This window comes from Leuciscus leuciscus (assembly GCF_965113295.1).
Source record: "Leuciscus leuciscus genome assembly, chromosome: 1".
Classification (NCBI taxonomy): Eukaryota; Metazoa; Chordata; class Actinopteri; order Cypriniformes; family Leuciscidae; genus Leuciscus; species Leuciscus leuciscus.
This window is the reverse complement of record NC_138725.1, coordinates 10274525-10291417: the sequence shown is the minus strand read 5'-3', so window position 1 is coordinate 10291417 and position 16893 is coordinate 10274525. Positions and strand designations below refer to the sequence as shown.

Genomic DNA, 16893 nt, shown 5'->3' with positions numbered 1-16893 from the left:
TTCTTACGGCTCACAGAACTAGGTTGTGTTGTGCGAAGAAGTTATTCTGTGCGAGGCCCTTTGTCCTTGGCCCACATTGACACAAATCACAAACTGATCAGGTAGATTCAAATATAATGTTGATCTAATTATTTAAACACAGAATGTTGTGGTGTAGGATGCATGCCATTCAAATCCCATACAAACAGCTTTTAGTTATACTGTAACTTTTTTCCCTCTTGAACAGATACAACATTGTCCTTCCTTGAGGAGTTGACGGCTACTCAAGGAAGGTAATTTATGTGTTCTTGTTTTTGTTATTGTTAATGTTATTAGCCTAATATAGATTGTTGTTTTTTTTTGTTGTTTTTTTAAATGGACCATAAAATACATATTGTATGAAGGGGTTTTTCTTTTTTTGGGGGGAGGTTTCAATAATTCATCAATACTTTGTGCATAAAACAGAATAAATTCATTCATGAACTAACAGTAATGTACAATAATTAACAGTATGTCATGCATGGCTTAATTTCTGAGTTATTAAGGATCATGTCTTCTTCATAGGTAGGTCTGCTGTTAAGGACAGCCAAAAAAAAAAAACTGACCAGTCACAGTGTGCACATTGATGAATTCCAAGTGTTGTAATCATGATTAACTTAGATTGTGGACATGAACAGTCCATCTCTAACACTGATAAATAACATCAGAATAACAGATGAACATCATTAATAACTCCAACATCATGATTGAAATACCTATTTGTTGCATTATAATATTGTTCTTGCATTAAGGCGTGCATGAGATACTGTTCATTTTTTCATATTCCTCAAAGTTGAAGTACAACAAATACATTTTGTTTTTGCATCAAGCCATGATAGTTGATGTACCCTTACAAATTGGGTCTAAAATCCTTTTCAAATTGAGGGTCTAAGGACAGAGGGTGTACAGATTAAAGCCTCCTGACACAAATTGTGATTATGGGGTATATAACATTCGACTTGACAAAAGCATCCAATTGTAATCAGCTGCTTAAGACATAACATTCATTATTATTGTAGGTTCGAACAATTAGTGTATATTTTATCTTCAGCTAGAGTGTAATGATGGTTGATCATAATTTTATCATCAACTGCCAGTATTCTGAGTGCTCAGAAACCACAATGCTTAAACATTAACTTTACATATTTCTTGCAGAAAGTACAGAAAAAGTTATAGAATTTCATGTTGAAGCACTACCTTTTCTCAAATTTGCATTCTAGGTAGTAGTCCTTTTCTTCTGCTTTCCTTTCTTACCAAGGCTAACATTAAAATGAAGCTCGATTTATAGAATCCTATGTATTTCTAATCAACATATGTACAGTATAAGTGAGTCTGTTTGAATACTTCAACCAAAAGTGATAGACATGCAAGAGTAAGTTGCAACAGTACATGTGCAATATATGTAATATTCTAAGATGCAAGGTAACCAAGTTATTTTTTTAAATATATGAACACGTAATAATTTAGGTACCAAAACCCGTAGAATGTTCACTAAACAAAACTAAAGGCTCAAGGCCAGCTAATAGGATGTAACTTTATAGCTGCAAGAAGATTAACATTTTTCATGTGGTTTTATTAGATCTTGTACTTGGATGCTGCAACAAATAACAAAGCATCAACTGCATTTTCATTCTTCCTGAGATCAACCCAGCTTCATGGCTTACCATCAAGGTATTTTTGCCATGACAAAACACACATCTGGAGAAGTGGCAGTTTTTTATATTTCAGATTTTTTTATTAACTTATAATTGTATACCAGAAATTATAACTTCATATTCTAAAGTAAAAGTAAACCTTGCTGAATGTCATTTAAATTTGTTTTGTATCTTAGAGTAAGGGGGGATCAGGGTGTTGAGAACGTGGACATCGCACACTTTATGTTCTCCACACGGGGAACAGGAAGAGCCAGCTTTATCTCGGGAAAGAGTGTCCACAATCAGAGGTAAGTTGTGTTTTCAGTCTTGATATTTTTGATTGCATAAATACTTCTTGCAGTTTAATTGTTTAAATAAAGTACAAATTGCTTTATAAATCCAAGTCAACCAATTAAAATGTCATTCTAGAATAGAGCGACTTTGGCGGGATGTCTGGGTTGCGGTCACTAGCAAGTACCACGATGTTCTTCACTCTCTGGAGGAAGACGGTCTGCTTGATATCTCTGATGAGGTTTCTCTCTTTGGTGTCCACTACATCTTTGTCCCTCGACTCCGAGCAGACCTTGATACCTTCACTGGAGGATGGAATAATCATCCTCTACGGACAGAGGGAGGTCTCAGTCCTGAACAGCTGTGGTATATGGGACATCAACAAGATCTAGACGAAGGGGAGAGTCTTGAGGTACACAAATATAAAAAGGACAGTTCACAAAATGTATATATATATATATATATATATAAAAGTTAAGTTGCAAAAATTTGGCAGACATATGTCTTGTTTCATGACAAAAATGTCAATTGGACTTTAGAGCATATTTGCCAAAAAAATACCATAATGTAAATGCTGCGGTTAAATATAGTTTATCTACAAATGCCTTTAAATACACTGAGAAATATATAAAATCCTTGGCAACAGCCATCTGTTCAATTACCAGCAGGTTTTATTTCTAAATTTAATGTTTTCAATGAACATTTGCACCTTTTTTGTAATTTTTTTCCCAAAAAATATTAAATTATTTTAAATAAACAGAAAACATCAGAAAAACGTTTTAAGGTTCAAAGTCTTAATTTATTTGAATTGTTTTCTGGCTTTGTGGGAACTTCAAGATCCAGGCATTGAATGGGAGAGTGCAATGCTGCAAGGAGACACCAACGGTACAGTTGTGGTTCCCGAAATTGTGTGCCCACTGGATGATGAAGCCCTGGAAGAACTTCAGAGAACTCTTGATCCTATGGAACATTCTCAGTCACACGGTCGTGACTTGTACACACGATACTTGCAACTAGTATCCAACCAACAATGACATTTAAACCTGAACTTCTTAGCTGGTTACAATATTGCACTTGGCAAAAACATCCCATTATGTTTACTAATGAACCAGCAAAAAAAAAAAAAAGGCACTTAAGGAGTGGCACCCTTTGGGATGTATAACTAACAGTAGCAACAACTGTTATGAGTTCTATCTAGCTCTAAAAAAAGAAATACTAAAGATGTTATACAATTAGAGGTGGCAAAATTAAAAGTGCTCAGTTCACCCATTTTGGGAAGTCCCAAAATAAAACCCAAATTAACGTGTAATGGTAGTTTACTTCTATATATTTAACACAATAATTGGTTTACAATTTGTATTAATTTCATAGATCACTGATTTTTTTATGAATTATTTTTACCAGTCTTTTGTCTGAATTAGGAACTTCCCAAAACTTGTAAACTCAGCAGCACCCAGAAGAGTACTTTTTACTTTTGCCACCTCTGTATGTACAATATTCTAATCAAAATCAGTAAACAATGATTGCTTAGTTATTGCTTTGATTTGAGTAGATCTCATTGTATTAAACTCTGTGGAATCCACCACCAAATTGTACTGCCTCACTCATGATTCTTCTAAAGTCAATGTAAGAGCTAAGATGCTGTACTGGAAAAGTCACAGTCTGAGTGCATGCACTCACAATTGGGTAGCAAACTGAGTGATCTCCTAGTCGTTCCCTGCAGTTGTGGTCAAAGTTGCATGTTATTTTGAAATGTACAGGGATGTGGGACTGCCCCGTCATCCACTGGAGCACGTGTGGCACTGCATCAGGCTCTGCGTCACCAGCTGCACTCTCTGTCTCCCCATCTGTGATTGATGTATATTTCAAATAACATGAGAAGCTATTCAAATTTACAGATAAAATAAATTATTCAAGAATGTGCTCAGTTCATTCAAATTGTTATGTGTAATTGTCTATGCATAAAATAAAGTATATAGTACCTGAAATTTCAACCTCCTGCAAGAAATCTTGCAGAAAGTTGATGATCTTCCTCTCAGTTCTCTCCTTAGAAGTCCCCTTTTCACTGAAATTGGGCTGGACGCACATCATTATGAAATCAGCATCAGGCTATAAAGAAATAGTGAATGCATATTTGGTTGAAATATAGGCTTGTAAAGGTTATACAAAATGGAAATTCCAATATATTACTACGCAAATGTAAGAAAGGATTAAGTGGCAGTTAAAATTGATACCTTGATAATGTTCCCAGGAACAAACAGGGAGCGGCAAGCTTCAGGGTTTGTAGCCATCTGGTCCACCAGGCCATATAGTTCCAAGCCCTTTCGAGTTTGCTGCAGCATTGGAATTAGTCTTGTTGTGGAATGTAGGACAATCGCTCTTTGGAGAAAAAAACATGGTTTGAAATGTTTACAATTTTACATGAAAAATATTTTGAAATGTAATATTCTTTTAAAACTCTTACCGAATGATGCTTTCTTTGCTGTCCAGGTTGATCTGGCTCGTGTATCCGCAGCTTATAATTTCATCAGTGTTCAACATCAGACACTGAGCATCTGCAGAATCTTCAACCTGAGAAAAAAGAAAATAAGTATTTTTTAAATAAAGCAGCGAATAAAATAAATGTTAAAACTAATCTTTATCTAATTTATATCTGAAAACTCTTAAACAGAGTGCTCACCCTGCTGATGAGTTGACAGGATTCTAGATCGGCCACATCTTCCTTAGACAGAGAATTTAAGTCCACTTCTCCTGTGCAGAGGAAGCTGTAGCACCACCCTCTCAAAAAAGCAGGAGGTGGGCCACCTTGTGCCAGGCTGACTGCCATTATTTCACCAATAGTTCTGTGTGCAAGGTAGAAAACATCTCAGTTTTAAAATCCTTACATCCAGTACATGCAGTAATGTGAAAAACCTGAAGTTCTCGTTATCAAGGTCTGTCAAGGAGTACTTGGGATTTTTACCCTGGTTTCCAGCTCCTTCAAAGAATCTGTTTTCAATACCTGAAACCATATCTTAGACAAAACAGCAATACCCAGTTTTAGCTGATTGATTGGATTTGTTTCATATTAGAACACAACAATTAAATGACCAACTTACCAGTTAAAAACTCTTTCCTGAGGGCTCCTGTATCAATACCTGCCTCTCAGATTACTGGCAGGAGATGCAGCTTTCTTTCTTTTCCACTGCAGAATGCCCCTGTCTGGAAGGTCTTCTCTGTCCACACACAACTTACATTCTTTTGTTGTGTCAACTTGATGTTCAAGGAAGTCCAATATATCTTCCGTACTTAAAGACAACAGAGAACATATAAAATAGTCCCAAATTATCAAAAATAATGTGTATACATTATTGCCATTTCATAGTTTGGTAACACTTTATAATAACGTTCAGTTGTAAGTCATGTATAAGTGGTTAGTTAATGATGAACTAATCATTTACAAAACATTCATAAATGATTAGCAAGTGATATACTAATATTTTATGTATGTTTTGTGATTAGTAAATGATTAACTAATTATTTACGAAACATGACTCCGTTCATAAGCGATTAATAAGTGATATGTTCATTATTGTATGTATGTTTTGTATATTCAGTTGTAAGTAATTTACAATTGATTAGTTAATGATTGACTAATTATGTACAGAACAAGAAAATGCGTTTCATAAATGTTTAATAAATTGTTGTTGTTTTTTGTATGTATGTAGCAATTAGAGGGTGCCGAAAGTGTTGTAAATAGTGTAGTGTAGTGTGTACTGCAGTGTAAGTGCTGACTGGTGAGGGTATAGACAGCTGTCTTCTGTAGTGTAGTGTAGTGTGTACTGCAGTGTAAGTGCTGACTGGTGAGGGTATAGACAGCTGTCTTCTGTAGTGTAGTGTAGTGTAGTGTGTACTGCAGTGTAAGTGCTGACTGGTGAGGGTATAGACAGCTGTCTTCTGTAGTGTAGTGTAGTGTAGTGTGTACTGCAGTGTAAGTGCTGACTGGTGAGGGTATAGACAGCTGTCTTCTGTAGTGTAGTGTAGTGTGTACTGCAGTGTAAGTGCTGACTGGTGAGGGTATAGACAGCTGTCTTCTGTAGTGTAGTGTAGTGTGTACTGCAGTGTAAGTGCTGACTGGTGAGGGTATAGACAGCTGTCTTCTGTAGTGTAGTGTAGTGTGTACTGCAGTGTAAGTGCTGACTGGTGAGGGTATAGACAGCTGTCTTCTGTAGTGTAGTGTAGTGTAGTGTGTACTGCAGTGTAAGTGCTGACTGGTGAGGGTATAGACAGCTGTCTTCTGTAGTGTAGTGTAGTGTGTACTGCAGTGTAAGTGCTGACTGGTGAGGGTATAGACAGCTGTCTTCTGTAGTGTAGTGTAGTGTAGTGTGTACTGCAGTGTAAGTGCTGACTGGTGAGGGTATAGACAGCTGTCTTCTGTAGTGTAGTGTAGTGTAGTGTAGTGTAGTGTAGTGTAGTGTAGTGTGTACTGCAGTGTAAGTGCTGACTGGTGAGGGTATAGACAGCTGTCTTCTGTAGTGTAGTGTAGTGTAGTGTGTACTGCAGTGTAAGTGCTGACTGGTGAGGGTATAGACAGCTGTCTTCTGTAGTGTAGTAGTGTAGTGTAGTGTAGTGTAGTGTAGTGTGTACTGCAGTGTAAGTGCTGACTGGTGAGGGTATAGACAGCTGTCTTCTTTAACCACTGTGCAACTAAAGTGAGCAAAACATATAAAAAAAGTAACAATTTTTTAAACATTTATGAAACGCATAGTCATGTTTTGTACATTATTAGTTAATCATTAACTAATGAAATGTAAATGACTTATTATAACTGAATCTACAAAACATACATACAATAATGAACATATCACTTATTAATCACTTATGAACGCATAGTCATGTTTCGTAAATAATTAGTTAATCATTTACTAATCACTTGTAAATGACTTGTAACTGAATTTACAAAACATACATAAAATGTTAGTATATCACTTGCTAATCATTTATGAATGTTTTGTAAATGATTAGTTCATCATTAACTAAATCGCTTATACATGACTTACAACTGAACGTTATTATAAAGTGTTACCCATAGTTCCATCCAGCAGTGTGCAGAACAGTGTTTGGAAAATAATTACATTATATGTGACTATGAATTACTGCACCATGTGCTGTGTTAAATAATTTGATAGTATGTGATGTCTAGATAAGATGGCTAAAAAACATGAAAACATGGATTGTGTAAATAAATATTTCTGTATTTGATATAAACTCACACGAAAGGCATCTAAATAAAACATACCTTATTGATTATTGATGAGCATGGGTACTTGGGCCACTGCTATTTGCTTCAGCAGTCACTATAGATTCAAAGCTGTACATGAAAACAAATGCAGTTTCAAACACCTGTATATGTATAGGCTACATAGACTTAAACCTGAAAAAAAAAAAAAAAAAAACATGTATTATACAGAGAGCTGAACAAAGCAGATTACCTCTCTCCACAAAGGCTAGCATGGAATGTGATCTCATCGTCTGGGAATTCTTTGGTGCAAATTGGACAAACCACCTGAAATTTGAAAGATAGTCGCTCCATGTTACAAGCAACTGAAACAAAGATTACAGGTGCAAAAGGCAATTAAAGTGATTTTAGTTATGGCCTTACCTTGCACTTGTTCTCCACAACTATTAACTCATCAGAGTACTGCAGATTTACAAAACAGTATTTGAAGTAAAGTATTCATTATATTTTTATTTTCATTTACATTAGACAAACAAACTTGCTCTCACCTCTTCACCAGACTCATCGGAGGTGAGTTTTCCCTTGCATGTCTTAATGTGTACTGCAAGCATATGCAAAGGCAACGTCTCATTACACTGGTAACATGTTGTCTTTGGCATTTTTGAAAGTCAGGAGGCAGAGGAGAGGTGTCTAAAGTCTCCTGGAGTGGTACGATGTAAAAAGTGGCTTTGCCCCCCCGCTGACGCAGCTCGCAGAGCTTTGACAGAATACCCCTCTGCTTCTGGTGGAATGACAGTCAGCTTTCGTCGACCACTGCCACCTTTATTTAGAGAAAGAGAGAGAGAGAAATGCCTTAAAATGATTTGTTTTGTTGAAGAAAAAACAAAAACATTTTGTCCATCTGTCATCTCTAATGCTTGCAGCAAGTAATTAATACACCATAAGGATTTACATGCACCAAAAATAAATAGAAGATTGGCATTTGATTAACAGTAAATATGACAATTCAACAAAACAATCATAGACTTACAGACCTGTTGCCTTATGCAAGAGCCATCCCCCACATAGATCCTCCATTTTTGTAAATGTGTTTGCCAGGTGCTTTGAAATCTTGGTTAACGAGAAAGTAAAATTAAAATAAAGATACCCACAGAAAAATCCTTGACAGTGACAAGACTTAAGTATATTTTACAATAACTATCTTTCATTCAAGTCAAAAAGCTGGACTGGGATATGTACCTCTGTGTGGTCACCATCTTCTGGAAGAGACACTGTTTGTCTTCCCATACCCGCCTGGAGGAGTTCAAGCTCCTCAGTTGGCAACGGTGTGTGGGATGTATTTTTGGGAAGAAGATAAAAATTGAGAGCAGTTGTTTTGCTTGTCTTTACAAGTTGCTTGGTGGCAGTCAAACACCTCTTTTTACCACGACTGAAGTTTGATTTGAAATATCCTGGAAAAGATCTGTGGATTAAGTTATAGCTTTATATTAGTTTATTAAATATACAGTAAATATAACAATCAAGCAAATATTCTAAAGAGCATATTTTTTACAAGGCAATTGGCCTAGAAATCCAAGGTCATGTCTCAAGGTGAATCATAATGCCTATTTTGATACAGTATACATCCAAGTAAATTAACAAACTGGACGTTACCAAATTGCATTTAACACGTAACAAGACTTCATGAAAAAATCGTCATGATTTGAAAATTGAATATAAGCATATCTACAGTACTGTAGGTGAATAACGAACCTTGTCATTTCTTGCTGCACTGTTACATTTCTAGGGACAGGGAGCTCTGTCTCTGACGGCCGTGTTGGGCAGTTTGTGGCCATCGATCTGCGTATAAATAACACGACTTTACACTTTCAAACTGCGTGTAATGCGTACGCCAAAGTCCAATTTTACGTGCATATGACACGCCAATCCTTCCCATTTACTTCGGTGGAGAGCAGATGCGTCTAAATACCACGCATCACCTTCAACGGCAATGACGTCACCAGCGAGGCTCAGTTCGACCAGTTCGCCTGCACCTGATGCGCGTACCGTTACGTCACACCTTCAAACAGGTAAGTAAGGGCACTAAACCTTTTTTTTTTTTTTTTTTTTAATGAGATCACTGTGTTAACTGTATTATTTTAATTATTTCAGTGTTTCTGTTACATGGGGCCATGTGTTAGTTGTTAGTGGAACCGTGGGCTGCTCCGTTAGCACAGATGGTATCCTACCATTGACATTAGCCTAAGCTAACTTCTACTGTATGCCTGTTGCAGTTTGAAATACATAAAAAAAAACAGTTTTTAATCATGTTTTGACATGGCTGATGACAGCACTACAAATCAACAGACTGAATTAGTGTTTGCTAACGTTTTTAGCTAAAGTGGCATGGTTAGCCTAAGCCTACGGTCAATAATGTGGACTAATCAGTGCGCATGGACTTCTAAACCGGATTTATTCCCAAATTGTGGGCAACAGGGGGGGGGGGGGGGGGGGGGGGGAGGTGTTTCTCTAACACAAGATCCAGGAGGCGGGGTTGGATCCAGATTCAACGCCTCCCACCTTACATATACCTAAACCTACCAATCTCCACCCCCTGGATCTCGTGTACTGCAGTGAGGGAGATGGTCCTCACTGCAGAACATGAAATCCACGGGGAGGAGTCGGATCTAGATCCAACTCCTCCCACCTTACATATACCTAAACCTACCCATCTCCACCCCCTGATCCCTAAACCTACCCCTAAACCTACCCATCTCCACCCCTTAATCCCTAAACCCACCCCTAAACCTACCAATCTCCACCCCTTTATCTGGATCCAACTCCGACCCCCGGATCTCGTGTTCTGCATTGAGGTGCTACTGCAGTGAGGTGCTACTGGGAACTTCCGGGAGACTTGGGATGTCTGCCATTGTGTCATTCCCACTATTTCACAATAGTTATTGGGTAACATTACTGTCACACAACCTTATCTGTCCTCAAGAATATGGAAGTTCCATTAACTAGTTGCTCCAGAGGCGTGCGACCTCTGACATACATAGCAATTGTAAGTCGCTTTGTATAAAAGCGTCAGCTAAATGAATAAATGTAAATGTAAATGTAATTAGAGAAGGTAGTAGTAAGCCAATGCTTCCAAAGTATTACATAGTGCATTGCATCAATTTCTACATTGATGTAGTACTGTTATAATGCTAATAATTACACATTTTTGCCAAAAATGTACACATTAATTTACAAAAGTTACTTGTCATTACCATAAAATAAGTTACTTTGTGATATTACCCTATAATGTGTGTTGTGAAAAGTGCTACCCATACTCACTTTGATATGAAACTATGATACTTTACCTACTTTACTTTGCAGTTCAATATCATTAACATCAATTGGAATACTTAAGTTAATATGCAGTTTGTCTGATGTGTTCTATATCACCCATCCCTAGGTCCAACACAATTTATCCATGGTGGACAATAAAGACAAATTTATGTCGTTTTTTATCTTTATAGCGACATTGGAAAGGCATAGGATATGCTCACATCAGGCCCTCCCACAGAATTAAATATTTTGTAACGTGGCATGTCGATAATTATATATGTTTTGTTTGTAGTGAAAATGCCAGGTGGATCAACTCTTCGACAGTGCACCCATTGCCTGGAAAAGATCAATTGTGCCAATAGAAGATGCACCAAGGTAAATAATGTAGGCTACAATAGGCTATTGAACTGTCTAACTGCTAACCCCCATTTTCATGCATTAAAGCCAGAGTCATTAAGTCCAAATTAAAATAAACTTTATTGGCATTAAATATCTCAGTATTTGAGAACAGGAGTTTGCAGTGGAGACATTAAGTTCATCATACAAAAGACAGAAAGAGTTTTGTTTTGTTACTCTATAAATTTGCATCACAGTAGGTATTTTTCAAAATGTTACATTTCCCACCTGATGGAAAGGTACCTGCTGTTATTGAAATTTTGACTATTGGTTCCTTTAAGTAACATCCTCTTACAAGGCTACATATTTGACATTGAATCTGTCTATTACAGACAGTACTTTGTATTGCGGTGAATCTCAACTGTGGTCACTCAGTTCTTTTAGATTATCCATATTTTAAGAAAATGGCAACATCTCCACTAGCACATACCATAATGACAACTTAAAGGGATAGTTCTCCCCAAAATAAACCTGGATGAGTTTCTTTCTTCTGCTGAACACAAATGAAGATATTTTAAAGAATGTTGGTAATCAAACAGTTGAAGCACCCATTGACTTCCATTGTAGAAAAAAAAAAAAAATACAATGGAAGTCAATGGGTCAATTTGTGTTCAGCAGAAGAAAGAAGCTCATCCAGGTTTGGAACAACTTGAAGGTGAGTAAACAATGACAAAATTGTCATTTTTGGGTGAACTATCCCTTTAAGTTATAATGTCTGTGGCCAGATAATGGACATTCGTATTTTCCATTAAAATATGGATACATATCTAACTAGGTTTTAGCATTATGCCTTTTAATATTATTAAAATGTGCCGGTGCATTGACTCAGCTGCATATTTAGTCTGTCTGTTCAATGAATTGCATAAACTTGATATCCAAGTTATTAGTTAGGCCCTTGTAAATAGAGGGCTAGAAAATCAGCAATGCTTGATCAACTGGACCCCAGTTTAGAATTTTTTTTAATTTTTATTCCCGTGAGTCATGCCGCTCTCTCTTGTCTCTCTCCCTTACTCAGTGTGGGAAGCTGCTGGACATGAAGAGGCAGACGTCCCGTATGAAAGGATTCCGGACCAGAGCCAAGGAATGGGCACAAAAAGTCAAAAAGTCCCGCAATCAGGCAAAGATTTTTGACAACAGTGCCCTGCTGGTAATACAAATTTTGTCTTTCTCTTTTGGTCAGGCATTTCAGGTTCCTGTCAACATTACAGAAATATAGAATTGTATTTACATTGTGCAAGGAAGCAGCAACTATGGTAATGTCATGCAGTTATGTGTCATGATGTCATCAACCCAACTGCATTTGCAATATTTCAGATAATAATGAGCTAGTCCATATATAAATATTAAAACAATACACAGAATTTAGCCCTGCCTACAACTTGTATTCATTCAGCCCCAGTATCCAAGGCCACTTTACACTAAGAGGTTTTTCTTTTGGTTCACTGCACTGTAAAAAAAAAAAAAAAAAAAAAAACTGTGAAATGTATGGCAGCACAGGGTGCCGAACGTTTACCATTAATGAAAATATTGGTTAAAGATCGTTAAAAAAGAAATGGTCAATGACTGGCAGAAGTGTTTGCCAAACAAAAACTGTAAAATTAAGGTAAAATATCCTAATTCATAAGTGTTTTACAAAAAACAGTTATTTTACAGGTAGTTCCAAGATGATTATTGTGAAACATTCTCTATAAAATGTAAATCTCTTGCAGTTACAATTAGCTAGCAACAGCACATATGAATGAGCTGATATAACTATCATTCCATCAGCAACTACAGGACAAATCAGTTATTTCCTGTAAAATTTGGATTTTTTTTTTACTGTGTGGTCATGCAGAAGAGTAGGTTAAGTCACTTGCTGATGCAGGGGCAGTACAGAATCTTTTAGAGAGAAAGTTTGATTTCTTACAGGAAAAGATACATTTGCATATGCCTCAGTTACTCCAGAAAGGACATTCACCCTTATAAAAACTAGGGGTGTAACAATTATATTGTGTCACAATATATCGCAATACAAAAATGCAACAATATGTATCGTGGATAGTGACAATATGTATTGTGTATAGTTAGTGTTAGTCAGAACTTCATGAAACTACTATATAATGTTGAATATAATGTATAGTGATGCAATGGGGGAATATGTGTGGGTCCTGATAATGCCAAATGTCTGATGTTACCAGTAAAAAGTGGCCAACATTTTTAAATATATCTAGTCAGTGACAGAGTGCAAGCATATTCATCTAAAATGATTCTGTATTTTCAGCTTCAGAATCATAAATATTTTTTGCCCTGTGCATCAGCACCAAGTCCAAGCCTATTAATTTACACCCACAATGTAATATTAAATTTAGCATTTTAATCAACAGCACATGTTTTGTTAACCTTGTACATGTCTTGAAGTATCGCAATAGTATCGTATCGTGAGTTCAGTATCGTGATATGTATTGAATTGTAACATGAGGGTATCGTTACACCCCTAATAAAACCCATACTAATTTTTTTAGACAGCTTGTATGTGTATAATAATAATAACATCTTTCTTGCCTTTATAACCCTGTCTTATTGTTTTTCTATGTTAAGGTGGAGAAACTGAAGGCCCTTGGGTACTTTCCCCTCCTGCTGTGGGGAAAGTACAGACCACAAAACAAAAAGTGGATGGCCCAGCTCCAGTTCCCCTTTGAGCTGCCAGTGGTAGCGCATGCGGTCCTGGAGAAGATATTGTGCCTATTTGAAGGTTTGTTAGAAGGTAGGTCACATCACAACATCAGTACATTCATGACTCTCTATTAAGATTGATCCTGTATTGTGTACCTATCCAGTTGGATCGGTTTTAAATGTCAGTACAGAGAATTTTTCACACAATCTAGATTGCTGGTGGTGGGTAATTTTGTTCTACTTATCTTTTGTCTTAAACTTTTTATATTTCTTTGGTTACTCACATTTTGAACCACATACTGCATCTTAAATGTCTTGTTTTGTTTTATTTTTTTATCACAGCATGTGATCTTGAAAGAGAGGAGGTGGGGCAGCAAGAGAGGACAGGAGAAGAAGATGAGGCAGAAAGACAAATAGATGATGAAGACCAGAGAGGACATGAGGGGCAACGTGAAATAGGAGAGACTGAGATAAGGGACATGCAGGAGATGGAGATAGAGGCACAGGAAGAGAGAGTAGAGAGTGAGAGAGTGGCGAAAGGAGAGATAGAGGTACAGGAAGAGAGTGAGAGAGTGGCGAAAGGACAGATAGATGTACAGGAAGACCAAGTGGAGAGACGAGAGATGGAGAGACAGGAAGACTTCGAAGAGCTGGAACTGATGGAGACAGACAAGCAGAGAGAACAGGCAGAGGAAATGGGGAAAAAAGAGATTGAGGCGAAGAAGAAAGTAGTAGCAGCAAACAGGTAAGTGTCAATACAGAATAGAAGAGGCAGAGCATTAAGGGCAATCTTGACTATGTAGAATATGATATACAGAATGGTAAAGAATGTGTCCATGTACAAAAAGAGGTAGCACACCACACTAGACTCAGAAGTCAGATGGTATTTCACAAGTTGCTCTTTTTCTAGTACTTTTTCTTATAACGTGGAGTTATTTGTATGGCAGTAGTTTGGCATCCGGTGTGCCATAATGCAGTGTGGCAATGCCCAATGGTGAAGTCATCAAAGAAAGTGTCAACAGATTGTCCTGCATTTTGGTGTACTCGCAAGTATTCACCTGGTTTGCAAGGCAGACACCACACACCTCTATTGCAATTTACACATGTTTTTTATTTCTCTATACAGGAAGTCAGCTGTCAAAATTTCAGCTAAAAGGAAAAGTAAAAGAAGCCAAAACAATGATGATGGTAGGTTAAGTCCTAAACTCTTAACTAATCCTAATCTAATAGCTTTTTGGCCCACAATATAATATCTTCTTATTGCTAGTTTAGTACATTACAGGCCTGATAACAAATATAAAACTATTAACGTAATATTAGTTGAAAATGTTTTTTACTTGCTTAATTTACTCATTTTACATTGGAGTTTTTGGGGCTTCGGAATAATCCAGGGAAATTATGATGTGCATTTACTTCTGGTCTTATATTTCAAAGAGAAATGCATACAATACCCTTTCTGTGGGTTTATACGGTGACATTGCAATGGTTTGTACTTAATTTGTTAATTTTTCTTTATAGCTTGCCAGTATCACAGCACATTGGACATTTTCCCAGTGCAATATGTGTCCAAGACACGTGAAAAAAAGGTGAGCCGCTATACGGAGAACATTCTGTATGACTGTAAGTGCATAAATTGATACTATACTACACCAGGAGAATAGTGCTGAAACTGTTGCCTTTTGTCAGAAAAGTCTAAATAAAAAGTAGTTAACATGTTAAATCATTTGCTGTTAGAGCGTTCTAAATATTAAACCAAAACTTTGATGTTTTGGTAATTATATGGCAATTGATTTTTAGAGGCTGGGACGAAAAATTTAATGAAATATTTAATTATGAAATAAAAGTATGACTTTGGTTTGTCTTTTACCCTCTTCCCAAGGGCTGTAAAGAAGTCTTGGTCCATTGGCTCCCGTGTCCGTCATGTTAACATCAGCTTTCTTGTTTAACTGTCTTATGAGTTGTCCTTAAATGAATTGGGAGTTATTTAAGTTTATGTAATAAGCACCTGGACCAGTGTTACATTTCTTTTTGGGAAGTCAGGTGGGCTGCTTAATTCGGATGAACTAAGACCTCTCCACATGTGGCATCTGTTTTTGCCTACAGAGAGATTAAGCTACACAACTACAACATACATGTACAGTTTAAAATGTCATTACAAAGTGACAATAATATAATTTGGATATAAATATACGAAGAGTTCAGATGCAAAAGCCTCTAAATGCCATCTGAAATTTTCTTATAGAATGATCATTTTTATCAAGCTTGTATATTTAAGTTCAGTAATTTCACTTAATTGGCAATTTATAGGTAATCTTCATTGCCATTTAAGTGAAATTATTGAATTTAAATATACAAGCTTGATAAAAATTATCATTCTATAAGAAAATTTCAGATGGCATTTAGAGGCTTTTGCATCTGAACTCTTCGTATATTTATATCCAAATTATATTATTGTCACTCTTCTGCTTTCTCCACCCCATTCTGTCAGGGAAATATGTAGAAGCCTAACAGGGTTTATAAACCATGTCAGAGGCTATCCTTATATTTAACCTATTTCAGAAATTAAATACATCATTTCTGTATGTTTTATTTTGCCATTTCTTTCAGCCAAAAGGCCTGGCCCCCATCTTGGGAACCGCAGGAGAACATCAGAATGACTGTGTCATAAAGGAAGGTCTGCTAAAAATACTGTTGTCACATTGATGGTGCAAAGAAACAAATGTTGTGAAACATATGAAATAACACTTATTTTTAACAATAAAAGTTCTGTTGTGGGTTTTGTTGTTGTTTCTCCCTCTCTGAAAACATGGAATTGACATTGTTACTGGAGTACTTGAGGGTGTATAAATATCTTTTCATCATCCAAAAGGCCAATCGTTGTATTGTGCAGTTTGCCTTTTCACAACCTTCCACCCAGAAAAACTAGTTTGCATTGTTTGGCACTTCCTATGAGCATTTCACAATAAAAGTTCTGTTGCGGGTTTTGTTGTTGTTTCTCCCTCTCTGAAAGCATGGAATTGACATTGTTACTGGAGTACTTGAGGGTGTATAAATATCTTTAATTTTGTCCTATGACAAAGTTTCATTTTCACCTCATTCTGGCCCCATGTATTCAAGCTAGTTAATAAAGCACAAGCACACCTGCATGTACAATAGTAACCCCCAAAACTTTCAAATACCAAAATAATAGAACATTACACACAAATAGATATCCCCCTATATTCATATTGAGCAAAACATATGAAATAACACTTATTTTTAACATTACTGTATTTTAACATAGAGGAAAGGCATGCTGGGAACTAGAAGTCTGTTGTAACCACTGATTGTAACTCATTCCGTGATTGGGTGTATATGTGTGTATAATACATT

At 36.6% G+C, this 16893-nt stretch overlaps 2 protein-coding genes and 1 long non-coding RNA gene across 3 annotated transcripts; 1 reads left to right on the top strand and 2 right to left on the bottom strand.

Annotated features, from left to right (window-relative positions):
• Positions 1–3137: 3137 nt before the first annotated feature.
• LOC309483511 (G2/M phase-specific E3 ubiquitin-protein ligase-like) lies at positions 3138–5079 on the bottom strand (the record flags this gene model as incomplete). The annotated part of the gene is made up of 8 exons (XM_082149390.1): positions 5042–5079; positions 4857–4956; positions 4624–4786; positions 4408–4514; positions 4178–4322; positions 3926–4052; positions 3624–3790; positions 3138–3143 (listed from the first exon to the last, which is right to left on the bottom strand). The coding sequence occupies exons 2-8, from the start codon at positions 4952–4954 to the stop codon at positions 3138–3140; spliced, it is 813 nt and encodes a 270-aa protein (XP_082005516.1). The 5' UTR covers positions 4955–4956; positions 5042–5079.
• A 2157-nt stretch (positions 5080–7236) lies between these two features.
• LOC309474043 lies at positions 7237–8619 on the bottom strand. The gene is made up of 6 exons (XR_014197201.1): positions 8401–8619; positions 8196–8271; positions 7710–7981; positions 7585–7623; positions 7415–7488; positions 7237–7293 (listed from the first exon to the last, which is right to left on the bottom strand). It is a non-coding gene; the product is annotated as an uncharacterized lncRNA (long non-coding RNA).
• A 2151-nt stretch (positions 8620–10770) lies between these two features.
• LOC309505436 (uncharacterized protein) lies at positions 10771–16672 on the top strand (the record flags this gene model as incomplete). The annotated part of the gene is made up of 7 exons (XM_082178808.1): positions 10771–10848; positions 11885–12016; positions 13447–13612; positions 13864–14266; positions 14648–14709; positions 15040–15107; positions 16129–16672. The coding sequence occupies 7 exons, from the start codon at positions 10771–10773 to the stop codon at positions 16222–16224; spliced, it is 1005 nt and encodes a 334-aa protein (XP_082034934.1). The 3' UTR covers positions 16225–16672.
• Positions 16673–16893: the final 221 nt, after the last annotated feature.